Source organism: Musa acuminata, chromosome BXJ1-7 (genome assembly GCF_036884655.1).
Source record: "Musa acuminata AAA Group cultivar baxijiao chromosome BXJ1-7, Cavendish_Baxijiao_AAA, whole genome shotgun sequence".
Classification (NCBI taxonomy): Eukaryota; Viridiplantae; Streptophyta; class Magnoliopsida; order Zingiberales; family Musaceae; genus Musa; species Musa acuminata.
Window position 1 is genome coordinate 867,379 of NC_088333.1, and position 25,871 is coordinate 893,249.

The following is a 25,871-nucleotide window of genomic DNA, read 5'->3' on the forward strand; positions in this document are numbered from 1 at the left end:
CCGTCGACTTTCTCTTTATTATTATTATTATTAGTTATCATCTTTCGATTAGAAAAAGAGGAGCCTACTCGTGTTGCTCCTCCAATGGTGATCTCTTCGAAGAAGGAAGCAGGGGATAAGAAAGAAAATGGGGGGAAGATTCCAGTGTTCTTCCTAAAACTTCTGTTCTCGAGGTAAGCGTTTCGTTTCTCTCTGGGCTTTAAATGTCAACGCTTTACACGAGAATTCCAAACTGGTTGACCTGAGATTGATACTCTCTGAATGCTACAATATCAAGAGATCCAATCCTGTCACAGGAGATAAGAGTTGCCCTGCTGCTTCACGTGTGTTTTATTTATATCGATAAGTATTGATCTTGTTGTGTCTTCCAATGACTCAGAATGAGTATGCACAGTGCTGTTGTTTGCAGCCTGCACACCTTCATAAGCCCCTGCCATGGCCAGGAGATCCCCCCCCTTGGTCAAGAGGAAGCTCCACCACAAGCACGTCCTGGGCCTCCTCCTCCTCCTCCTCCTCCCAGCGTTTGTCGTCGCCGTCTTCTGCCATGGCCAGAAGATATCGTACGTCCTCCGCCCCATATGGGACACCCCGCCGCGCCCGTTCACACGCATCCGGCACTACCACGCGCAGGGCTTGCCGATGGATCACCTTTGCCGCCTCCATGGCTGGAGCCTCCGGTCCTCCCCTCGCCGGGTGTTCGACGCCATCCTCTTCAGCAACGAGCTCGACATACTCGAGATTCGGTACCGCGAGCTGCTGCCTTACGTACATAAGTTTGTCATCCTCGAGTCGAACGTCACCTTCACAGGCATCGCCAAACCACTCTACTTCGTCGACAACCTCGGCCGGTTCGAGTTCGCGAGCTCCAAGATTGTTCGCGGGGCTTTCTCAGGCAATTCCGGCGGCACGCTGGGCAGAGATCCTTTTGAGCTCGAAGCCAAGCAGCGGGTGGCCTTGAGCTCCCTTCTCCGGCGGTCAGGGATCGCCCCGGGGGATGTGGTCATCATGGCCGACGCTGACGAGATCCCGAGCGCCGAGACGGTCAAACTCCTGCGATGGTGCGATGGCGTGCCGCCGGTGATGCACCTGGAGCTGAGGCATTACATGTACTCCTTCGAGTTCCCTGTGGACTACAGCAGCTGGCGAGCCACGGCGCACTTGTACAACCAGGGGACCGGATACCGGCATTCGAGGCAGGCGGACCTGATGCTGGCGGACGCAGGGTGGCATTGCAGCTTCTGCTTCCGTACGATCGAGGAGTTCGGGTTCAAGATGACGGCATACAGCCATGCGGATCGTGTGCGGCGGTCGAGCTTCTTGGATCGCCGGAGAATTCAGCAGATCATTTGCCGGGGCGAGGACCTGTTCGACATGTTGCCCGAGGAGTACAGCTTCCGTGAGCTGATCAAGAAGATGGGTTCGATACCGAAATCAGCATCGGCAGTGCATCTTCCCTCATTCCTGCTGGAGAATGCTGACAGGTTCACATTCTTACTGCCTGGTGGATGTTCAAGGTTGAAATAGATGATGTTAAGTTTGTTTTACTTGATGAACATGGTATAAGATCACCGGAAACAATCATACAATTGACACCAATAAGTCAAGAACCTTTATGCAAGAAGCAAAGTAGAAGACTTCTCATGGTTCACAAAATGAAGTTAGCAGTGTGGAAATGCTTCACTTGTATGTGATCACTTATGAAAGAGAACAACAAGTTGAATCTGTGATGTTTGCAGAACAAAACATCTAAATAGAGAGGAAGATGATGGCCAAAAGCTCTGAGACTTTTCTCCAATACCAGCTATTTAGTTGCATCTGGTCACTGCAGGAAATTTCCTATAGTAACTTCGGGTAGTCAAGGACAGAAATCTGCATTGATTAATCTGCTTCTTGACGTCAATTAACAACTACAAATGATTTTTTTGGGGAGAAAAGTCAAACACTTCTTCCATTTCTGAACTAGCTGGTGCCTCAGAAACATGTTCTGAGCACCAAACTACAATGATTCTTTTATGGGTCTCCAATCCTTCCTTTTGTTAGAGACTGCCCTTGCAACTCCTGCAAGAACGTAGTAGAAAAGATCTATTTGTTGCTAAGACATGGAAGACAAGGATGCTTCGATCCATCCTGATCCTGTAAAGCTATATAATTCCATGATAATATTTAAAGAAAACAGAAGAACTTGGAAACAAATTTCATTAACTATATTTGCTTATTCTCAACAAGAAAAAAAAAAAAAGAGGAAAGCAGCTAAATCATTAATCAACAGATAAAATATTTTTTAATAATTTTCCACCTGCAATTTTTATACATGGCAAGTCTTATTGCATTCTACAAAGTATGGCTTTAATTGCAGCAAAGAAATGCATGTAAACAGAGGGTTAGCCATGGATTCATCTTCTCAATTATCAACTCAGACTGCAAAAGAAAAGATAATTATAGCAACAATTTTTTTGGTTGTTTTGAATGATAATGACCTAATCAGAATTGGTCCTGTAAGTGGTCACTATGTAAACAACATGTTTTACAAATATTATATGGAATATCTCTTTGAGAAAGACTATTAGAGTATAATTTGATGGATGCCAACTGAGCTCTTGTTACAATCTATATATGTTATAATTAAGTATAATTTACTAAAATTTTAGGTCATTCAAATTTATAAGATATAAATTTTAGTCTTATAAGTATATAAGACTATTAGGTCATTCAAAAACATTTACTAAAATTTGAACCAACTATAGATAAAAGTATAATTAAGGTATATAATTAAGATATAGGTAAAAGATTTATATATGTTAATTATCCAGATATCCTCTTTTGTTTTTTCTAAGATAGTATTTATTATGTTTCATGTATTGGAATTTATTATTATTTTTTCTGTACCAAATTCTATTTGAAATATCAAATATGAATTTTATTCTGTATTTATTAGATTATCTATCGGATTCGGAGCCTAGGAGAATCCGCCCCGACAATGCGGATAACCGTTGTATGGCAAGCCCAAAACAGGAGCATCTCTACCGTTCGTCTGGCGATTTCCTCATCATATTTGATGGACGGTGATGCAATCCTTAATCAATACAATACGTATTTGCACCTCGACGCCCTTCTCTGGTTTCCCACTCCATCGGCGACAGAACCTTCGCGCTGAAGATCCAAACCTACCTGGTACGCAGAATAATTTAGATCCGTACTTTCCGATTCGTGTTTGTGCTTTCCGCTTATCTGAAGTATAATCTGATGTTTGATTTGGTTTGACGAGATCTTTCTCGATCTCGCGCCTCGGATTTTTGGATTAGGGTTTGGATCCTTGGTTTTCATCGAATGTGTGTTGCTTTTTGTTGTTCTTTTCGGTGGTATCGAGTTTTTTCCTTTCTCCGTTTTTATTTGGGCAAGGACTAACATAATTTGCTTCAAAAGATGCTTGGTTTATTGTATTTGATTGGTGGTTTTCCGATTCTCTTGTGCTATGATTCTCTAGGTGTGATACTTCGATTGACCTAATAGCAAGGTCGTCGCTTGTCTTTTTTTTTTTAATAATTTCTTTTGATTTTTGATCTCGTAGATTCTAATTATGAGCATACCGTGCGAAGAAATCCATTGCTTTAGCAAATTTATGCCCTTGGCTGGTGATATCCAGGCACTTGTAGTAACAGGAACTGAATCTAAGTTGTTTTCACAGACCTGATATTGAAGATGGGGCGACTGCAATCTTTGAGGAGTTTTGACGCATTTCCTCGTGCAGAGGAGCACCTACTAAAGAAGACCCATTCTGGAGCTGTTGGTATGTAGACATCAAACGTTGTTCCATTCTTCCTTTGTTCTAAAATCAGGAATCCGTCAGCATTTTGTCTTATACTTTGTACTCAGTTGTTTTTTCTTTTGTAGTTTCTATGCGCTGCTTGCACATTCTTATAGATAGTTTGTTATTTTGTTTCACATGGTATATGACACTTTTGACTATTATCAAATTCTTTGTTTTATTCTTTTCAGTTTCCATCATTGGCCTTGCTGTAATGGGAACCTTGTTTGTGCATGAGCTGAAGTACTATCTCACTACATACACTGTCCATCAGGTTTGCTAACAATTCTTCCCGCCAATGAACCTTGGCTTCTTTTTCTCAAACTTTTTTACTTCTCTAATGGGTTGTCCCTTGTTAGATTTATCAGACCTTATCAGCAATTCTTCTAATAAGGTGTTTGACATCCAAGCTTCTCTTAAGAAGCACTAGAATGATTATACATGTGGATCACCATTTAAAATTGAAAATGGCCAGAGTAATGAGCAGTTGCTGCATAATTCATTCACCTTTTCCAGAAACTGACAATAACTTACTTGCTGTTTTGTTTCTTATATCATTTCTTTGCTTATATGCGTATGTTTTGAAATCTCTGTAAAGTGTTGCTTGACTGAATTGATTTTCTCTTCGAAGATGTTTGCTATCAGTTTTCAGCTAATTGGTTGTGCATTTGGATCTATATTTCCATTCTAATACATTTATTTCTGCAGATGTCTGTAGATCTTAAGCGAGGAGAAACACTTCCAATTTATATAAATATGACATTCCCTTCATTACCTTGTGAAGGTAAATCATAGATTTTTCTGTCTTTTGCATTCTTTCGTTATGATATTAAGGCTTGGAAGATTCTCAGTCTTCTTATATCAACTTCCTGCATTATGACTGATTCTGAACTTTTTGTCCAAGTTCTGAGTGTGGATGCCATTGACATGTCTGGAAAACATGAGGTGGACTTGGATACAAATATTTGGAAGGTAACAACACTGATATTTTCTACATCTAGCTTTGTTTATGCAAGTTCACATCTCTGTAACTTGCAGCTATCATAAACTTCCATTGATTATAAACACACTGAAATTTCTATATTTGTCATCTTATAATTAGATATCCTCATTGTTATTCTTAATTAGGTTAGCAAATTTCATTTTACACTGAAATGCATGAATGAGGTAAATCACTAATGTTAAATGTCCTGGACTCTATTTATCCTGTTATTTATGGACAACAAAGTACCATGCTTTTTGTAATTGTGAAGACTTATACTGGAAACAAGAATCTCTTATGCTTTCTAAAATTGTAAAAAATTATATTGTAAATGAGAATCTCCTAGAAATAGATTGCTGTACGGACATTGTAATTTTTTTAGGTTCTTGTTTTATAAATTTGAGCAATTTGAAATTTCTTTACCTTTTCTATTTGTCAGTCTTTTACATTGTATTTGAAACTCTTTCACTTCTATGTTTTGCAAAGTGTACTAAAACTTCACAGTAGGATTCCATGTTGATATTGATTTTTTTCTTCTATTATCTGATGGGGAAAATCTATGCACAACTTAATATCATCAATCTCTTTAAATTTTGGCCATGTAGAGCTACATGGTCTCATGCCACACAGTGTAAGGTAGAGAGGGAAGGCAAGGAATGCAGATAGTGAGCGGTTTGAAGTTTACAATTGTTAATTGCAGGAATTGATTGGGTTCCATGAGGAAAGGATGTCAAGTTTAACTTCAGTAATAAACTGGACAATGAATTATAACAAAAATTAAAAAATTCTGGCTGTTCACAGGTGTAGAATCTTCCAGATATAGGAACACATTATTCAAAGGGAATATGGTCGTTTGGCCTCGCATAATCTTCAGGAGTTAAGGGTGGGAAAGCCTAGACGCTCTTAGATTGTTAACTATTTTTTTCTGTTCATATAGCACTTATTATTATAACAACATTAAGAGTAAAGTGTGCGACTATTATGCTTGGGATCTATCGTGAGAATGTAGATTTTCCTCTTAAATATTTCACCTTTCCTGTGTATTGAGATTGTGTAATGTACAATTTGATGAGCTTTCTTTTCTCTGCATATATTGCAGCTTATTATAGGTGTCAATGCTATATTGTACTTGATGAACTAACCAAAGGCCCATCTGTATTTTTTTTCATTTGTATACTGATCTTTTTTTCAAAATAAAACTGCAAAAATGAATTGATGTTTACAATTGTTTCTGTTTATATTTTTGTGGACTCTAAAAAAAATGGGAGTATTCTATACGCTTTACCATCTGATCCATGGTCATTAATATTCATTCTTGAACAAATAGGTTCCCTATTTTTCAATTTGTAGTCACAGTTAAGTTACAAGCAGCAATACTTTATTTAAAATAAAAATAATTAAAGAAAAATAGTTTCCTATATCTAAAGTATAAAAAACAGCATAGTGCAAATTAGGCTAAATGTCATGCAGACTTGTAGGATACAATGGGATGCGTAGTATGGCTGATACTGACTATGGTCATTACTGTTTGTTGACCTTTTCTTTTTCCTCTTTTTGAATATTAAAGCTTCGCTTGAACAAAGAGGGTCAAATTACGGGCACAGAGTACCTATCAGATCTTGTTGAAAAGGAACACTCAGCTCACAAGCATGGTAATTTCCTCTCCTGGAAGTAAATATTTTTTTCTTTTAGCTGGTTGTATGATCATCTTTGTGTTTTACTTACCATTCTTTACTTGATGCATTAATTGATCTTCTCCTCCTTACTGGCATGGTTTAGAAGTGACATGTGAAGCTTTTTTCTTAGAGGAAACAACTTTTTATGCTCCAGATGATCCATTTTAGTGTAGGATATTATGGTTCAAGGGGACAACACATCATAATTGAGCCATTGTCAGGTGAAATACCATCATTGAACCCTTTGACCTTAATATATTTTGGACATTTTCACTGATTTTTTTTTCCGATTTTCTACTGTTGCACAAATATCTTTCTCTGAATGAATGCTGCTGGTGGTAATAGTGGGAATTGGGGTACAGTTTATCAAGATTCTTAAAACAAAAGCCTGATTTTTTCAAACTTGAGGGTATTATGTGTGTTGATAAACTCTAAGAGTAGGAGGGATGCTTGTTCCTCCTGTTCTTATTAGGCCATTTAGAACAGCATCCAAGAATTACTAAGAAGGAAACCCTGGATAATCTTTTCTCAAGATGAATCTGAAGTCTGAACTCTACCATTACAAAAGGGTCATTGCACTATATAGACTACAGCTGTATAATTTGATGCCCCTGGCTGAGCAGATACCTCCTCTATGTTTGTGGTGTTTAAATTATGAATGACTATTCCCTTTTGTCTGACTGTCATGGAAAATGTTGACAAATTGACATCTCTGCTTAGTACAAGAAAGTCGAAACACTAGATTTGAAAAGGCAGAACTAGAGAGGTTTGTGCCCAGTGGGAAGATCTAAGCAGGCAGAAACACCAGGGTTTGGCTTGGAGATTCCAGTCTTAGCCTTTCTCTCCAGTTAGTGGGCACCCAGGTAGCTACCAAACACTAGATATTTATAGTTTTATACCAAAGGAATTCCTGTTCCATTTCCTTATACAGTTAACTGATCTTACCCCACTTGTCATGAATATGAAAAGTTACAGATATTTGATACACTTACCATGACTAGAGTGAAAGAATTATCATCTATGGGGTAGAAGTCAACCTTTGCTCTTTCGTAACATGACCGAATAAAAGGGGTTCAATATTATCTTTGACCATGGTTGTGCCATTAGCAAAGTAAGAACTACAAGATACTCTCATCTAAGTAATGGTGATACCTAAAATGTGACTTTTATTATTAATATTGAACAAATTGGTCGGAAGTTGACCATGTTAATTTTTTCAGATGTTGTTTATTGATGCTTCATTTGTAATTATGGTACTAACATAGTTATTGTGAAATTTATTAAGCATCACAAGATGTAGTTCATATGATGTACGAGTAATCTGTCTCGTGATCTCTCATAATTGACATGTTCTGATAATTCATACCTAGAAAACAGTGCATCATCTGATGGTGATCCGAGAGGATCATAAACAATACTGCCTACTTATTATTCTTGTTTCTCTTCCCAATTGCATTTATGCTCATTTATCTGGAGTTATTTACTTATTGAAATTTTCATTATAATTCTTTATTGTCTAACCATAAGTAGTTTGCTGATTTTTATGGTTGAATTTTGTTGTTTGCATTACTGGAGTTTAAACAGTTTTTGTGATTGAAAGGAATGTTTATTGGATATGGCATCAAGAAAATAATTGAATAATGGTTTTGTTGGGTAAATTCTTCACAGATGATAGTGATAATCATGATGATTCCTCCCAGAAAAAACATGAGGATACTTTTGGCTCAGATGCTGAGAAAATGATTGAGAATGTAAAGCATGCTATCTCAAATGGTGAAGGATGCCGAGTATGTTATTTACTCAATATGTGTATTTGTCTGCCATATTTTCAGGTTGAAACAGCCCACTGCTAATCAAGTACTTCAAATGAAACAGGTATATGGGGTTTTGGATGTGCAGAGAGTTGCTGGTAACTTTCATATTTCAATCCATGGGTTAAACATTTTTGTAGCTCAACAGGTTAGTTATTTAAAATCTTAATTAGTAGTTTACCATGAAGCTGAAGTCATTACCCAAGTAAATGCCCTTTTCATATTATGCTGATTATGAAAGTATGTTATTTATTATATCCATTGTTTTAAAAGTTTGTGACCTGTCTGGATGAAGGTCATTGTTTCTGAAGTTAATGACTTCGTCTGAAATTGTTAAAATTGTGTTCTGGGTTGTGCAATCATCTCCTCATTTTTATCTTTCACATATAGATTTTTGGAGGTGCAAAACTTGTGAATGTAAGTCATGTGATCCATGATTTGTCATTTGGACCAAGCTACCCAGGGATTCACAATCCCCTTGATGGAACTACCAGGATGCTACATGATACAAGTGGTACTTTCAAATATTATATAAAGGTAAATGCTAATCTATTATTTGGTACTCGCATGCTGGTATTTTATGGTTATAGGGGATGGCTTGATGTTAAGAATTAATTTACCATTTATTAAGTGTAATTTTTATAGGTTTTGATGCACAGACTCTTCCTTCAATTTCATGGCTCAATTGAGTTACATTTACTCTGTACAAGCATAATAGATGTTTTATTAATTATTATAAACCAGATGGAAGGATTCCCAATTTTGTGTGACTCTGACTTCTGGTCCTTTGTTTATCAACATTAGCTAGGAAGTTTTTCTTTTTTCAGAGAGACTTATGTAGTGATTTTTTACAATTTTCTTGTTCCTCTTTTCATTATAAGCTTCCAACCTGTTCTTGAAATTTCTTTAGTCTTGACTTAAAATTATGTTCTTTAATTATTATGAAGCAAGCAATGTGTTACATTTAAAAATTTTGTGTGTAAACATAATGCAGATTGTTCCAACGGAATATAGATACCTTTCCAAAGAAGTATTGCCAACAAATCAGTTCTCTGTTACAGAATATTATGTTCCAATACGTGTTACTGATAGGTCATGGCCAGGTCAGTGTCCCAACTGGCATCTTGAAATTCTTTATATTGCTTTTGGATGTTTTTTGCTGCATTTGTAAGTCTTTTACCTATGGTGCAGCTGTTTACTTTTTGTATGATCTTTCACCTATCACCGTGACAATAAAAGAAGAACGCCGCAGCTTTCTGCACTTCCTAACTCGACTTTGTGCAGTGCTTGGTGGTACATTTGCTTTAACAGGTTTTTATCTGATACCAAGTGTATGCCAGTTATTTTGCATGATTTGATGTTTTTTTAACTTTTAAAGTTTCGCACAAATATCAAACAAACTGCCATGTTTACTTCCCATCTCTATAGGGCTTGTTTTACATTTATTTTTGAAATTATTATAGTTAAACCTACAGTTACAAACATCTTTATTTCCTAAATAGTGATTGTGAGGATCTCATATTCATGGGATTCATAATTTATAGTTGGTTAGGGTTTAAAGTCTAATAATATTCACTGAGATCTGTTTTGATGTCTAATATAATTTAAACAAGAACTGGTGGTGCTAGCTAGTTTAGCTGATAAAGATATATATTTTTTAAACAGTAAGATGCTGGAATCAAATCCTACATTCATCACTTATCCAAAAAAACATATAACTACATCAATATCTGGCTATCGCATATCTTTATCATTTTTTAATGTCGCTTCCAATAATCTTTAAGATAATAGATGTTCATTCCTATCCATATCTATATGTATTTTGAAGTGATTAATTACTTTTTAAATTTTGGTAATTTGATTTATTTTGTAAGTTCAATTTTTATTTTCAGATTCATCCTTTTCTCACAAATTTGCTACGATGCCTCCTATCGAGATATATTTGGTGGGTTCAAACTAGTTCCTTAATTACTTCTGAGTGGTATCTTTTTTCCAACTTGCTGTACTTAGTTGAACAAGTACAGAAACACATATTACAAGAACAGACTTCAAGTGGGAGAAATGAACCGAAGGCTTAGGAAGAGAAATTTGTACTAGAAGTCTGCGTTCCTATACTAAGTCTATGGCCAAGTAATCCATTACAATTTGATTCTGTGAATGTTCTTTCCACAAGAATTCATAATGGATTGCTTGGTGATAGACTTAGTTACGAACGCAGGCTTCTGGTACATATATCTTTTCCTAAGCCTTCGGTTCATTTCACCCACTTTCCCCAAGAATTCATAATGGATTGCTTGGTGATACACTATTCGTAGATCAAGTCCATGACATATTTCAGGTTCACTTGGAGCTTTGGCAATCATCATTGTAGGTGTGTTTACAACTTTACATATACACTTTTCAAGGGGGTGCAAGACTTTTCATTTTGGCCTAATCTTTAGCCTATATATGACGTTCACATGGGTGGCCCAATGTTCTGCATGAACTTGCATATGAAGAACATTATCCAAAAGTTATACAACTATCATGGTCCTTTCTGTTCATATAAATACGAATACATCATTTAGATCTTATCTAAAAGGTATCAAATGTCTTATTTGTTCAAGCACCTGGTCATATTAGTGATCAAATGAATTCGCTTTTTACTGCATAATGATATATTTCTCTCTGTAAAAATGGTGTTGAAGTTTAAGCATAAAAATACTTGCCTGAGTATTGATTTCATGTCTAACGCTCAATGATGAAGAGGAATGACATCTTTGTACTTCATTCAACAGGAATGCTCGACAGGTGGACATACAGAATTGTCGAGGCTGTTACGAAGTCGAAGAGCAGAAGCGTATTGAGGTGATGATAAGTTCCTCTTGGTGGTTTTTGATGGGAAAGTGTCAGAGCTCATCAACGTTAATTGTCTTATCTTTGCCACAAGTTAAGAAGAGCATATTGATTCATGGCAAAAGACAGATATTAGGCCTGATCATTGAACTCAATATACCAAGCTCCAATTTGTTTTCACTTGTCGCAAAAGACATGTATATCTAGTTCCATCTGATCATTGAACTGAATATACAAAGCTCAACTTGGTTTTGTATTTTTAGAACAGTCATCATTTTCATGCCATATCACTCTGTGCTGCTAAAGGCAGATGTTTGTTCAATTTCCATAGTGAGCTGAAATGCTGAGCAAGATAACTGGTTGCATCCACTGGAACAGATACTTCTGTTAGAAACTTTTTACACTTCCATGCAAGCCAAATTGAGCATAAATCATCATTCTGTGCATATTATGTCACAGGATTCTGACAAGCTGGAGATGTTCATCTTTAATCCTCATTTTTGACAAGTTAGGTTGGAGTTCTAACTTCTTGGGTAAATTTTCGTCTGGAAGTCCTACAAATTGGCATAGTCGAATGCAGTGGTTGGGTGTTCATTTTGGTAGGTTGTACATTGTTACATGGCTTGATTGATCATGAATGTAATAAGTTGCTTTGGTCATCAGATCAATTTTTAGCATATGGAGAAAAGATGCATCAAAATGAGAGTTGCCAATACTTAATAAAATTATCAGTCTCACTCGAAGTACATAACATAAATATGTCTTCCTCTGTTCCCCAGTTGTAGCAGCAATTGATTTGGCTCATCATTCCAACCATTGACATTGTGATCTACCAAAATACAATATGCAGGTGATCATAATTCATACAACCTCATGTAGCTAAAATCTTCTCGGCAAAAACTACTTTTCTCTAAACTAGTTTTCTTTTGTTCTTTATTTGATGTCCTATCTGCCTAAAACCTGATTTGAATCCCTGCATGTCATATATCCAATTCACTTGGTATATCATCACCGATTGATACTGGATATGTTTTCACACCCAACCTTGGAAACAATGAGAAAAAAAAGGACTCAATTATATCTCACTGGCTAATGAGATCAATAGCAGCAAAACTACCACAAATGATCATGAGCTCTTGACTAGTATTAGACTGGATCTACATTCTAGAACACAAATCTACACAAACTACAACTGGTGAGTGATCTCTCGTAATAAGCTCAAAATGCTCAGCATTGATATAACACCAGCCATTTCAAATTACCTAAAAGTTAAATAAAGTCCTGCACAAATCGCTCAGCTAGAGCTCATATGGATGAGAGATCCTCATAAACAGACTTAATACCTGGTCGCTCCGAGAGCGGACGGATACATCTCAGAGCTATTCCTAGCATCTCTTTCATACCCTTGGATGCGACCGGATTTTCAACATCGGCAGCCATCGCAGGATCGAAGCAATCTGACCCACGCCCTTCTGCCACCCTAAACCTGACCCAGTCTGTTAGATCGACAACTCCCTCCTCCCCTGAGATCACATCCCCTGCGCATCTGCCTGTCAACAGCTCCAGCAGAACCACTCCGAATGCATAGATGTCCGATTTGAAGGATGGGGATGGCTTCTTGGATGCTGCCAACTCCGGCGCACGGTACCCCAGCACCCCAGCATCGAGGATCTGCTCGACTGTTCCTGATTGAGTCATCAGGCGGTGAAGGCAGTAATCTGCAACACGCGCATTGAGGTCGAGACCATCAAGTAGTATGTTTGTTGCTTTAAGGTTGCCATGAGGAGTGGCTCGGTCAAAATGGAGATAGTTGAGGCCACGTGCAACGTCGACTGCAACTTTGAGCCGCTGAGCCCAGGTTAGTGGTGGGCCTTTCTTCCCAGCTCGATCTAAATGCATAAGTTCAATCAGTGAGTTGCCAAACATGAACTTTAAGAGGCGACGAATCATAAAGTGTGGCAAAATTTTCTGCTCTAATTTAACACCGGAAAAAAAAAAGCTATAATGTAACTTCTTATCCAGAAATGTTGGAGAAAAAGAATCTCCATAAGAGCCAAGTTTATAAGTTGGATAAAACACAACTTGCATGTTCTCAATAGCATCATTGCTTATGTAAAGATTAATTTGGCTCTGTAACAAATCTTTTATAAGAAATTTAAACTTAATCTTTCCCCTGAACTGAAAACAGCGAAGAACAACCACTAATTCATTTATTAGACTTACGAAACCAACAACAGCGCATTTAAAAAGAGATGTAATGAGGGTTAGCAGTAATCAAGCTGGGAACATAAGCATACCATATAGAAAACTAGCAAGGCTTCCGGGTGACACGTAATCCGATAATAGGAGTTTCTCATGTTGGGTAGGGCCCCAGTAGTATCCACGCAATCCTACCACATTAGGATGCCTGATGTTTGCAAATTTCTTTGCCTCTTTAGCAAATTCTTTCTTCTGCTTTGCCACTCCTTCCCTAAGCCATTTCACTGTCAAGAATACCCCATTATCAAGTGTAGCCCTGTAAGAAGTCCCATGGCTGCTCCTTCCCAACACTTCTGCTGGTGCTCTAGATAGTTCCTCTGGTGTCAATGTAATTGTTTCATCCAAGAAATGTAAATCACCTGCCAGTCTATCAGGTGAACGGACATCCAACCTTCCAAGATTTTCTTGCGCATAAATATCACCAGAATCTGGTGACCATGAAAAGCGGCTGTTCTTGGATGGTGAACACCCACCAACTGCAGTTATTTTTTCTTCTGGACTGATCATCTCAGATGAAGAACCTTTATGGGGAGCTATAAGATCATCAGCTGAGATCACCACTGAGCCACCAGAGTCCCTGCTTTTGCTTCCAGTAGTTTCTGGCAGACTCCTTGTATAAACCTTCTTGTCCGAAAGATTTTCTGATCCAGATCTACTTGAAGCTCTCTTGTAATGCAAAATTATGGCTAAGAGGATTAGAATAACCATGACAACAACACATGCGGCAATGATTGCAGCTTTGAGAAAAGTTCTAAATGGCCTGTGACTGGGGCTTTCAGGTTGAGAATTAGCAGTTCCAGGCAGACCACTAGGGAACTCCAATCTGGAATTTCCTGGATGAAAAGAAGAATCTGGAAACTTTCTGAGGTTATCCGGGACAGTTCCAGATAGATCATTGAAGGAAGCATTGAAGTATACCAGCGTGTCAGGCAGTGTCGACGGCAAGGAACCAGTGAAATGGTTAAGGGATATATCAAAGGACGAAAGGTAAATGAGTTTTGTAACAGCAGGTGGCAATGTACCAGCAAAATTATTCGCAGAGATATCCAGGATTTGGAGGCCAGTCAAGGATTCTAGATTTTCAGGAAAGCTACCATTAAAGCGGTTTCCAGATATATCAAGCACGCGAAGGTTGGAGTTGTTGGAAAAAGATGGTGAGAGTACGATGTCACCAAAAAGCATATTGTTCTGAAGATGAAGCTCTTGCAAGGTAGAGGAGGCTAGTAGGTCATTCAGAATAGGACCACTGAGCTGGTTAGAACTGAGATCGAGGATGGTAAGCTTGGGAAACTGAACAAGAACTTCAGGGATAGTCTCCACCAGAGCATTATGGGAGAAGTTCAGATAACTAAGTAGCAGGAACTGGGAGGTTACATCTGGAATCGGCCCCATCAACAGATTCTGGCTAAGGTCAATGTACTCAAGATCATTTCCCCACTTAGCAATTAGAGACAAGTTCCCTTTAAACTGATTATCTGATAAATCAAGCACTTGACAGCTTCCTTGGACCACAGGAAGCTCACCAGATAGAGCATTAGAGGAAAGATTAAGGATCCGCAAAGTTGTCGATGTGATCATGTTAATATGCCCTAAATCATATATTAAAAACATGTCAATCTACAAATGAAAATCAAATACGAGAAACATAACATGGTTCCAGCTTCAAGGTGGAAAGATGTTAATGGAATCCGCTAATCCCAAAGAAACTAATTTGTGTTCTAGACAAAATGAGTACTTTTTTTCAGATTCTTTTAATGTGCCAATCCCAATAGGAAAAGATTTTATAGAACTTTAGATGTCAGCTTCAAAAATTAGTAATTGATTTAGACCTCAGCTTCATGATGGCATTGTTACATAGTAACTACTAGATAGTAAATTGATGGTTGTTAACTGACAAAACAAATGAATACTGTTGAGAAGTCGTTATGAAAACAAGTCAATACAAATGGATGACTAAGAGCAACTAAATGACAATAAAATTCGTCAATTTCCCTTCATTGACAAGATTCAACTTAACCTGTGAAATTTTATGAAAGTTAAATAACAATCCTTGCTGTTCAACCATTACATGTGGCGTACTCTACATCAAATTATTCTTTAACCAATTCAAGAACCATCCAGTCATTGTAATAGTCCATTGAGATGATATTAAAAGTTTTCTCGTGACTAAATAATCCTTCCTTCACTCTGACATCTGTCGGCCTTGTTCAACAAGCAAACAACAACGGCCGTTTTTTTGAAGCAACAAGTTGATGAAGATCATAAATCTTACACTAATAGACTTTTTCCCCTCGTCCTTGTTGCCATTGTGAAAACTACAAAGGCCATGATTAGAGATTTTATATAGAACTGGTGACATTAAAGTGTTGTTCATTTCCTAATTCACAACCACAAAGATCAATGCAAGCATCAATGGTAAGCATGAAAAGAAATCTCAACACAATCATCACAAAAAATAGATCTTCCATAAAATAAATCACACCTGTTAGATTGTTTGCACTCAAATCCAATTCACTTAAAACTAGAGAATCTCCTTTGAGAAGTCCACTTGGTAAGAAACCAGTGAAGCTGTTGTTCCGTAGCCTCAGAACCTCAAGATCATAGACATAATTAAACCCTGGTAGCTCTCCATATAGCTGATTGCAGCTTAAATCCAATACCTTCAAGTTTCCAAAATTAGCAATTCCAACTCCTTCAATCAGTGACCCAGTCAATCGGTTGTTACTGAGATTTAAATACAATATGGTCTCTGAGATATCTGACAAAGCCCTCAGCTCCTTTGAACTTGAAGTTAGCAAATTCCCACTGAAATCAACATAAACACTTGTGGTCTGCATAAGAAAATTCCAATCAACACTACCATCCAGCTGGTTCCAGCTTAGATCAACAGATTCTAGTGTGGAAAGCAGAGCCAGACCAGTTGGGATACTTCTGCTAAAAGCATTATAAGAGAGGTTTAAGTAAACCAAGTTCCTGAGACCTTTCAATGCCACCGGCAAAGGACCAGATAGAAGGTTTCGACTCAAATCAAGAGATTTGATTGATGCCAACCCACCAATGGAGTCAGGCAACGGCCCTATGAAGTTGTTCCCAGCCAAGGTAAGGTTTTGCAAGCTACGAAGCTTACCGATTCCTGATGGTAGCTCACCGGAGAAAGCATTGTTGGAGATATCGAGATACTCCAGGCTCTTGAAGACGGCCACATTGTCTGGCAAATTCCCTGAAAGGTTGTTATTTGTCATAGAGAGCTTCAAGAGTACTGTGAGGTTAGCAAAGACAGATAGGTCAGCATGGCCAGAAATGCCATGATTGTCAAGAACAATGCCAGCGACATTTGCACCGTTACAGACTATGCCATTCCAGGATGCAGGGCAGCCATTGAAGTCAATGGACTCCTCGTTCCAAGATCCCATGATGTAGCCCGTCGGGTCGTGGGTTATACCCTTCTTGAATGCAAGGAGAGCTAGGACATCTGGTGAAGGTAGCTGCGACGAGGAAGGGATTGCAAGCAGAAACAGCAGCAAGATTCTTTTAAGGAGCTCCATTTACTAGTACTTGTACTCGAACAACAGAAAGAAAACCAAAGAACGGCTTTTAAAACCTTTCGTCACACCATTTCACCTAAGTCTAGAGTGCCAAAGACGCAGCATTTGCTATTACAGCAGCGATCTGCCATTTCTTCACTCTTTACAGCAACCGAAATCTCCCACCAGCCAAAGAAGCGTAAAAGATTCCCACTTTCAAGTAGAAATGGGGTTCTAAGTAAGATTGGAGCACAAAAATTGCAGCTTCTCCAAAGATCCGAGTCACAAACAGCTAAAGATGACGACTTCTCGAGGGAAACAATGATTCAGCAGCAAGGAGAGGAAGGACCTAGCTTTTCCCTCTCTGGGACAAGGAATGCGGTCAGAGTAAGAGGGCTAACAGCAACTCCACTGCCGCGAGGGGGCCAGAACCAAGAAATGCTCCCAGCTTTGAACCCGCAGCAATCTCTGGCGCGGGCCCGCAAAAGATCCCTGCTTCCCCCTTCCTCTACAAGAACAAAACTACCAATATACAGAACATAGAAGGAGGAGGAGGAGGAGGAGAAAAACCCTAGAAACGAGACCAGGCAAGAGAAGAGAGGAGGAAGAACAAATGAAAACTCTGGTCCACAAGGAGAGAGAAACCAAAACCCTAACCGTAGAATGGGGTCGCACTCCGTCCTCGCCGAGCTCTGTAGCTTTTGTCATGGAGTGCTCCGTTCTACTTGTATACACCAAGTGTGTTTTACCCGCCAAAGTGGCCCTGCGCGCCTCGCGGACCCCAAATACCACTAAAATTCACCTTATTAATTAATTAATTAATTAATTATGGTTTTACATTTAAATCCTTACAAATTTTCGAAATAACATATATTACGTTCGGTATGTATAATTATTCAAGATAACTTCGAGATAGAAATATCAAACTTCCAAAATATCACTTATACGAAGAACAAGAGATCGAGAAAGATTTTTCAACTCGATCCCTTTAATATCTACATTAATAATCTAGAATATATTATTACGAATGTGATAATCAAGAGAGATAAGCCTCTCATACCTAGGTTAGATTTTATATGTCTGTTAAACTTAATTTTTGGAGATAAATACGAAAATAACTAACTAACTATATGTATATATATATATATATGTGTGTAATTTTATTATTAATAAATAAATGGAGGTGGATCCCGATAAAACCACACCCGATTTCTCATCAAAGATGCAGAAGAAGAGGAAACGAAGGTGGGTAGTGGGAAGTGGATGTAGAAAGCAAGGGAGTGTGTGTCGTGGGTCCATCTTTAATCAGGGGATGGGGCCACGGCAGGTGGAAGGAATTCTGACCCATTCTTTCTTGACCGCATTCTGCCGCTATGTTAGGCTTTGGTGCAGATTTGGCATGTGAATCGGAGAGAGAGTACTTCTCACTTGGAAAGCAAATATGTGAGTTCGCGTTTCCATCAGGTCTGAGCTGAGTCCGATTCTAAATCTTTGATCTGCAATGCAAAGGATTTTTACATGTTAGTATTATTATCAGGGGTTAAGAATTTGGGTCCGTCTCGTACCAATTTCCATATACTCTTACCAAATTGGTACAGTAGTACTATGTTACCAAGTGACATAATAACTTATGTTATCCAGTACTATGAATAAACAATAAAATATAAACTAAATGATATTGTTATGTATTCTGATGAGATGGTGTTTCGTTAGATGAGTAAACAAAAGTGAGGAGAGAGGAGACCGACTGAATGAATTAGACACTAACAAGAACCACAGACAAATAGCCTAATAGAACAAAAAGATTGGAACCAGGTTTAACAAGACATGTATTTTCTGATACCCTATCAAGATTAGATCCAAGCTAGCTAGGTCAGAGAAGGATGTGAGCTAACCCAAAGCCAGTTGATGTGTGAGATGGCATGGTTTCTTGGTTTTGCAGATTCCTCCCTGTTCCAAAAGTTTCTCATGGGTTGGTGTGAAGCCCAGCTTTTATGTATTAAAACTATTGCACCTTTCATATTTGGCTGAGAGTGACTTTGGATTCTCAGAAGCAAGCCTTTAAAAAGAGTTGGGAGGCTACTGGAGCTCCCCATCCAAGCTGTAGAAGTTAGTGCATCTGAAGAGTGTCTAGCAGCAGCAAGCTATTATTATGAGGTAGCAGAGTATGATTCACTGGGAAATGACAGATTTGTAGAAAAACTCACTCATGTGCTGAGTTGAGATGTGGCTTTGAGAAGGGGGAGTCAGATGGCGTTCAATTGTTGCTCTGCCCTTTCTCTCTCTCTCTCTCAGGAGTGGGGCCAAGCCATGCAGCAGCACTTTGAAGTCTTGACAGGCTCGTGCACTGGATCGTGATGCAACATGAGCTGCTGGGACCCGAACCATGTTTGTTCTGGTACTCACAGAAAAGCTACCTAGCAGCCAGTCACAACACAAGAAAACAGGACAAGAGAAAGGACATGAGCTACTGTGATAAATTACCTGAATGCAATACCAACAGGAAATGTAGGACCCAAACCTGTCAATTTATCTCTTAGTCCTTTAAGGCTTCTCAACCCAATTTCCTCAACAAAGTAAAAAAAGAAACATAATCCAATCAAAATATTGTTTGCCAACAGCTACAGAAACATATAGTTGGAAATGATTCCACAGTTTTGATCATCCCTTCATCCATATCCCTAACATGGTTGGAAAATGCTTGATGAGAAATTCAAATGTTAAGTATGCAACCTTGTATCATCTTTTTCGCCATCCAATTCAAGGATATGAATGAGTTCATGAATAAATAAATTAAGTACAACCAATGTTATAACTATCATGAGCGCATCATGCATGCTACACCAAAATAGGAGATAATATTGGCTGTATTGATATTCTATTGATAGTTGATCATCGATATACTACTTGCAAATTGCCAAATCTAAATGAAAACGTTACCAGGGAAATCGCAAATACTAGTTTCTAATAGTGAAGTGGTTCATGGATTCACATGAGAAGAGAAATAAGTCACACATCCAGTTAAGAAATCAAATATTCTCCAGCACATGAGTTGCCATCCACCATCAAAGGACTACCACGAGCAACAAAGCTTACATTAAATTCAGGCACTTCCCATCATTAAAATGGCTATGCCAACAACTCTGGGAGTAGCCATGACTAATACTTCTTTATCAAGAATAATTGACTGGAGGAAAAACAGTCTACCATTTTGCAATTCAAACTTTGCGTAAGATTTGCTACTGACATGTGAACAACATCATGCATATGCAGTTTAGCAGATGTTTATATTTTCTAACTGACAGGATCTTCTACATGCATACCATAGCATAGCTGAATCTTACCAAATACAGCTTATCAAACTGAACATAACTTCAATATTTAGACCCCACAGGACAAAACCCTTCTACCATATCATAAGTCATAAAATAACAAAGTAAATTTTTTTTTCTGAAGAGCAGTTGAATGTTCTTTGTTGCATCTTACAGCAGATAGGTTTCCAGTTCTCAATCATATAGATCAATGTTTCATAGCATGAACAAGAGATAACCAACAGATATAACAGAAGATAATACTAGTTACACCAATGTGAAGAGATAACTCAAAGTACGAGCTTAAGTGCAGTATTGCAGCATTGCTGCTTGAGAGTTTTTAAGTTTCAGAATTTGTATCACAGATGAAGTAACCCCCGCATTCCCATGTAGAAAGTTGGTGTCCCAAAACCTTAAAAACCTATACGATATGAAAATCTATATAAAGTTTCAACTAAAGAGAAAATAATAACTGACTCAAAAAACAAATCTTAAAAATTACTAATCTTCCTCTTCATGTAGCTGTTAACAACTTCAGATAAATCTGAAGTTCCTTAATCAAGTAAAATGTTATAAATGTCACTTTCTGCTGATAACTTCTCATACTTTCCAGAATAAGTACTTGCTTTTACTTCTTTGCATAACAGCAGACAAAACAAAACTCATAAAAGCAGTCAGAAGGACCACTTTTCACAAAAAAAGGCATTACCTGAGGAAACAAAAACACCCTTTGCCACAGTCAGAGAGGAGAGGCTAAATACAATACTGTTGTCATGCAAGTAGGAACATATTTCCACCGTGAATTCAACTATTGCTTTCAAGTTCTTGCTCATAGAAACTAGAGAGTTATGAGGATAATCTGCAATTTCGTTGATGTATATGGCTTTTTTGTTGCAAACAAATTACGATACACAGGGATGGTTGGAAGAAGCTCCACAGGTAAAGGGTTTGCTAAGCAACTAGTCTGCCCAAAAAATGCAAGACAAGTTTAGTCTAGGAAGGCTGGCATTGTGTATGATGCAATCCTCATCAACAAAAAAGAAAGTTAGTTATTAGTTAGTGCATGTAAATGTTTGTAGAAGCCAGAAAATTTGTCCAGTCCTACATTGAAGAAACACATGATCAAAGTTTTATTTTGGGTAATTAACTGTGCATTCAAACTTTGCTAGATGGTACATTAGAAATTACTTTTCTGAAACCACTATGTTCCTAGGTAGATAGAGAGTTTAATAAGATAAGGATGTTAACAACATAAAACACCAAAATGCTGGCTCTTGTAAGATCTCAAAGTCATCAGAATCATTTAATTAGTGGCATTCTCCAACATGAATTACAAGGGGTCGCAATGCCAATCTGAATCTGTCAGGTCAACCTAATCTGAATTGGACCAACACATTTAAATCACCCCAGTGGTTTGACAGGTTGTGTCAGGGTTGGTTTGGTTTCATCTCATCCATACTCTCCTTCATGATTGAGAAGCAACTTGACCTAACTCATCCAGACCATTTTCTACAAGAACATACATGTAAAAGTCACCTCGAGACGTCAATCCAATTTGATGCAACCAAGTCAGATAGAACCAACCAGCGCAAAGTACTTTTTTGCTTAAGAGGGCAATGAAGTAAAACCTATTATTTGAAAGTGACCTGTGATGAATCTTTTTAAGAATTGGAAACCAGCAGAAAAAAAGCAAGGAGAGCATGTTACTTCTTTTTAAAAATATCTATGGACAAAGTTTCTATTCAAAGACCACACTAACAAGCTGAAGGATATCAGGTTGTGTCATGTATAGCATCATGCAACATCAACTGCCAGGATCATACTATGCAGAATTACCCTTATACTGAACAATTATTAAATGCTCGAAGTGATTGTCTTTCAGATAGTGTGTTTCTTACTAAAGACTAATTTATTAGCCTCCATATGTTTTCCAATAATTATGACCAATACACATCTTGGTTTAGTCCCATATCGAAGGTGGATAAAAATTTAGATCGACTTACAAGAGTCCAATGGGTCCACTACTATTAACTTGGGCTTAAAATATTCTAGATCAGTGGTTCATATGCTATTGGTTTGGGTCATGATACCTCACATGCACCATATTAGAGTTGATATAAGCTATGTTTGGGCCAGGACATGAAGCCCATAAGTGGGAAAGATTTAGCACAAATGTTCTAGAATTACAAAAGACGACACAATTAATATAGCTAAAGACTCAGCCAAAACAATTACCTGAAAACATCTATGAACTGAACTCTTAGATGAATCATAATCGAGAAAGATATTAAAAGAGAAGTTGTCTACCTCAGCAACAATTCATGTCATTGATCCGAGAACCTTCTCATCTAAGAGCTCAGTCATCTGATGCACATCATATGGTACCAGGAAAAACATGTTCATATTTAACAGGATTTAGTTTTAAACAAGAGATCACATCAAACATACATCAAATAGTCCAGCAACTAATCCTAAATTATGGGCAAATCGGCAAGTGTACTTACAATAGTGACAACTGAAATTCCATCTTTAGGCAGCAGTTGAATGAACAAGCTCAGAGCCCTTCCTTTCTCCACATGACACACATAAAAAAGATCTTCTCTGTGAGGTTTCACATAATTTGCTCTGTTGGGGCTCACAGACTGGAACATGTTGTTCTCATCGACAATGATATTTGAGTACCAATTTTCATTCAATTCAGTAATGAGCTTTCCACCAGTAGCCATCTGCAAAGACATCAAAGGTTTGTAGCTTATCATAATCAGAGTTCCACGATCACTGTAGCAATACCCAAGAGCATCAAACAATTTGGAAAAAGAACCTTTATTTGGCAAGTGGTAACATCATATTTAAACTGATCCTTCCAAGCATGATTCTCCCACTGCATGTTAGTGGTTAAAATGTAAAAAAAAAGTCCCTTAAGGGACCAAAATACAGTAAATGCTCATATAGCTGACATACCTGCGAGGGGAGGATGATGTCCAGAAGATTCTGTCTTCTGTCTCAGAGCATTGTAGGTCCTCACAAGTGCCATCAGCTTTTGCAAGTATACCAAGCCGATATATATTTGTGATAATGCCTAAAATTCAAAAAATAAGTGCATACATGAGTACAGGCTAGATATAACAGAAGATAATACTCAACTCATCAACTGTGTAACTCATTTTGAACAGGAAAAACAAGCATGCTAGATTCACGATATGTTCAATATGAGAGAGGTCAACTTCCAATCAGTGGGGAAAACGTATCATTGCCAAACCTTTAAGAAGCAGTTGGAACTTTAAACATTTTGGATACAAGTATCTGATCATCGAAACTGACTCAAAAGAAAAACAACCTAAGTACAAAAAAACAAATATATCTTCTCTCTTCCACACAAGACTATTTTATGGATATAATAATTAGTGGTATTCCAAAGAATCCTTTATCAGTTTTAACAATTAAATGTGGAGAAGAAGAGTTCTATGAAGAAGTTCATCAAGAAATAAGAGAATGGATGACAAAAAGCAGCAAAGTAGTTGTCTGCAATATTTAACACATCACGTTCAGACAGTTAAGAAATCAAAGCTGCCCCAAACTTTGGAACAAGAAATCAAAATATACAAGTTATGTCCCAAAAAGTTAATGAACATTGGAAATATTAAATAACCACTTCACCACCTTAACAAAGCATATCTTGCAGCAGTTAACAAAGTAGAATTCTACTTCCCTATAAACAAAATAATACCTGCATTTTTTTAGTTAGCATTCCTATTTTCGTGACAACTCCATAAATCAACTTCAATTATTTTAACCTGCAGGCATACATCAGTTAGAAACCTTCTAGACTAGGTAAAAAGGGAAAGAGGCAGCAAAAAATTATTGGGCAAATTTATGCATATATAGAGTTTCTGGTTAATTGCACATTAGAGCTAGGAAGTCATCTATAAGCAATCACTTACATCATGCTGGCAGGGAGAAAAAACTTAAACAAGTGCAGTAGTTGATAAAAGCAACCAGTTTCCCACTTCTTGAGATTCTTTGATTATAAGTTTCAATTTTCTCATGCTATTCATGTGAACTTTGCTATATCCAGTTATATTACTAAAGCCATGTAAAATTAGAATATGAAGAAGCAACAAGCTTCCAAGGACTGCTTCAAGATAAACATAACAAAGACCCATTGAACTAAGGATATCAAGCGATAATATGGAAAGAAGATGAGTTTCGGTGCAAAGATCTAGTATTTCGCTATTAATCACAGATGCAAGTCATCCCAAAAGACAGGAATAACATTGAGTTTAGGTGCAAAGATCTGGTGTTTAGATTTCCCATCACAGATTAAATCATGCTACAATACATACAAATAATGCCGACAACATTGAAAGTTAATATGTAAACTGGGGGGAAGAAAGTTTAAAAGCACAAAAAAAATTTCCAGACGAATAAATCCTTTAACATGAAAAAGTGAAAAAGCTGGTGAAACGAACACTAACTATTAGAGGCGATTGACGACTTTTAGACCGCTCGAAGCTCATGATCTGCTTCAGAGTGGCCGTCTCACCTTCAACCTGTTTGGCTGACAACATACTTATCTAAGTCTCCAATGCTTAACTACGCCAACTATGATCAATGTAAAAGCAAATCCGGATCTAACTTTGACACCACCGCCCGAAAGGAATGTCAGATCCGAAGGTAGGGCACCCCTACCACCGTGGAAAGAAGGGGAGGCAAGCAGAAACTTAGTAGAGAACTGAGAGCATTGTCCTCCCCTTTGACTTAAAGCACGGTATTCTTCTCCTGGAGCCATGGTTGGATTATTGAAGCCAGCCCTAACCGGACCAGCAGTTCCCCAGATCACCAACAAAATTCTCTAGAGTCCGCCACAAGCAATCAACACCTCAATAGCTCAATAACTTCTCGATCCTGAAAATACGATGCAAAAGAAGGGGAGGAAAGAAATGAGAACAAAAACATGAACTGCAACACAAATCACCATCAGTACATGGGGGGAAAGCCCAGGTAGAATTAAACAGCAACGATTGGATGGACCAAATCCGCGAATGCAGCTACCGATAGCGAGCAGAAAGGAAATCAATGAATCGCCCAAGAAAAACGGATAAGAGAGCAGAGGAGCGAGGGACGTCGTCACCGCTAGGGTTTCTTCGGCGCGAGGTGAGGCAGGGGAAGGGAGAGACGCGGAGACCGGGAACGAATCAGGCGGAGGAGGTTGAAGTAGCCGGTTGGTGGTTGATGGTCATGAAAGCTAAGACGAATACTCTTTCGCGACGTACTCGGCTTGTAAACCTCTCTCTCAGCGGCGGTCCCACCAGTGGATCCCACGAGAACCAATCTATTTCCTAAATACACAGTGGGAATCGGTATATACACAAGGGCGGATACGGCAATGGTACGACTCAAGAATGGTACCACTAAAACGCACCATCATGTTCATTCTCCACGCGTTTACTTGGTGGGGCACACTAGATTAGAGGAGGTGCGTTTTTGGTGCCGCTAGTTGCACACGAACTCATCAAGTTGTAGACCGTTTACAGTTATCAAATCAGACGTGAATCCTAAAGCGTGATTCTGTGGTTGCTGATGTATGATTGTTTAGCGGAGTAATTTAATGAGTTTATTATCTTATCCGATAAACTTAATAGGTCATAAAAATTTAATACACTAACAG

The 25,871-nt window shown here is 38.1% G+C and overlaps 3 protein-coding genes and 1 long non-coding RNA gene across 10 annotated transcripts; 2 read left to right on the top strand and 2 right to left on the bottom strand.

Annotated features, from left to right (window-relative positions):
* The first annotated feature begins 208 nt into the window (after positions 1–208).
* LOC135679811 (uncharacterized) lies at positions 209–1,857 on the top strand. The gene has a single exon (XM_065193795.1). It carries the CDS (start codon positions 436–438, stop codon positions 1,522–1,524), a length of 1,089 nt encoding a protein of 362 aa, XP_065049867.1. The 5' UTR covers positions 209–435; the 3' UTR covers positions 1,525–1,857.
* Positions 1,858–3,040: 1,183 nt separating this feature from the next.
* On the top strand, positions 3,041–11,431 carry LOC135678087 (uncharacterized). Its single transcript, XM_065190453.1, has 12 exons — positions 3,041–3,171; positions 3,686–3,787; positions 3,997–4,079; positions 4,514–4,589; positions 4,710–4,777; positions 6,355–6,439; positions 8,132–8,250; positions 8,339–8,422; positions 8,665–8,811; positions 9,269–9,377; positions 9,466–9,585; positions 11,052–11,431. Exons 1-12 carry the CDS (start codon positions 3,066–3,068, stop codon positions 11,123–11,125), a joined length of 1,173 nt encoding a protein of 390 aa, XP_065046525.1. The 5' UTR covers positions 3,041–3,065; the 3' UTR covers positions 11,126–11,431.
* Positions 11,432–12,342: 911 nt separating this feature from the next.
* On the bottom strand, positions 12,343–17,631 carry LOC135678088 (LRR receptor-like serine/threonine-protein kinase GHR1). 2 transcript variants are annotated; one of them, XM_065190455.1, is made up of 4 exons: positions 17,550–17,631; positions 15,851–17,400; positions 13,407–14,957; positions 12,343–12,998 (listed from the first exon to the last, which is right to left on the bottom strand). In XM_065190455.1, exons 2-4 carry the CDS (start codon positions 16,911–16,913, stop codon positions 12,415–12,417), a joined length of 3,198 nt encoding a protein of 1,065 aa, XP_065046527.1. In that variant the 5' UTR covers positions 16,914–17,400; positions 17,550–17,631; the 3' UTR covers positions 12,343–12,414. The 2 variants fall into 2 exon arrangements, with proteins under 2 accessions (XP_065046527.1, XP_065046526.1); XM_065190454.1 differs by lacking the exon at positions 17,550–17,631 and having other exon boundaries at positions 15,851–17,507.
* Positions 17,632–18,048: 417 nt separating this feature from the next.
* On the bottom strand, positions 18,049–25,422 carry LOC135678089 (uncharacterized). Of its 6 annotated transcripts, none has more exons than XR_010514809.1 (10): positions 24,679–25,422; positions 23,931–23,997; positions 23,165–23,282; positions 23,025–23,084; positions 22,708–22,929; positions 22,511–22,567; positions 19,414–19,573; positions 19,100–19,309; positions 18,788–19,011; positions 18,049–18,388 (listed from the first exon to the last, which is right to left on the bottom strand). It is a non-coding gene; the product is annotated as an uncharacterized LOC135678089 (long non-coding RNA). The 6 variants fall into 6 exon arrangements; XR_010514807.1 differs by having other exon boundaries at positions 18,050–18,388; positions 18,788–19,022; positions 24,679–25,421; XR_010514808.1 differs by lacking the exon at positions 18,049–18,388 and having other exon boundaries at positions 18,550–19,011; positions 24,679–25,421.
* Positions 25,423–25,871: the final 449 nt, after the last annotated feature.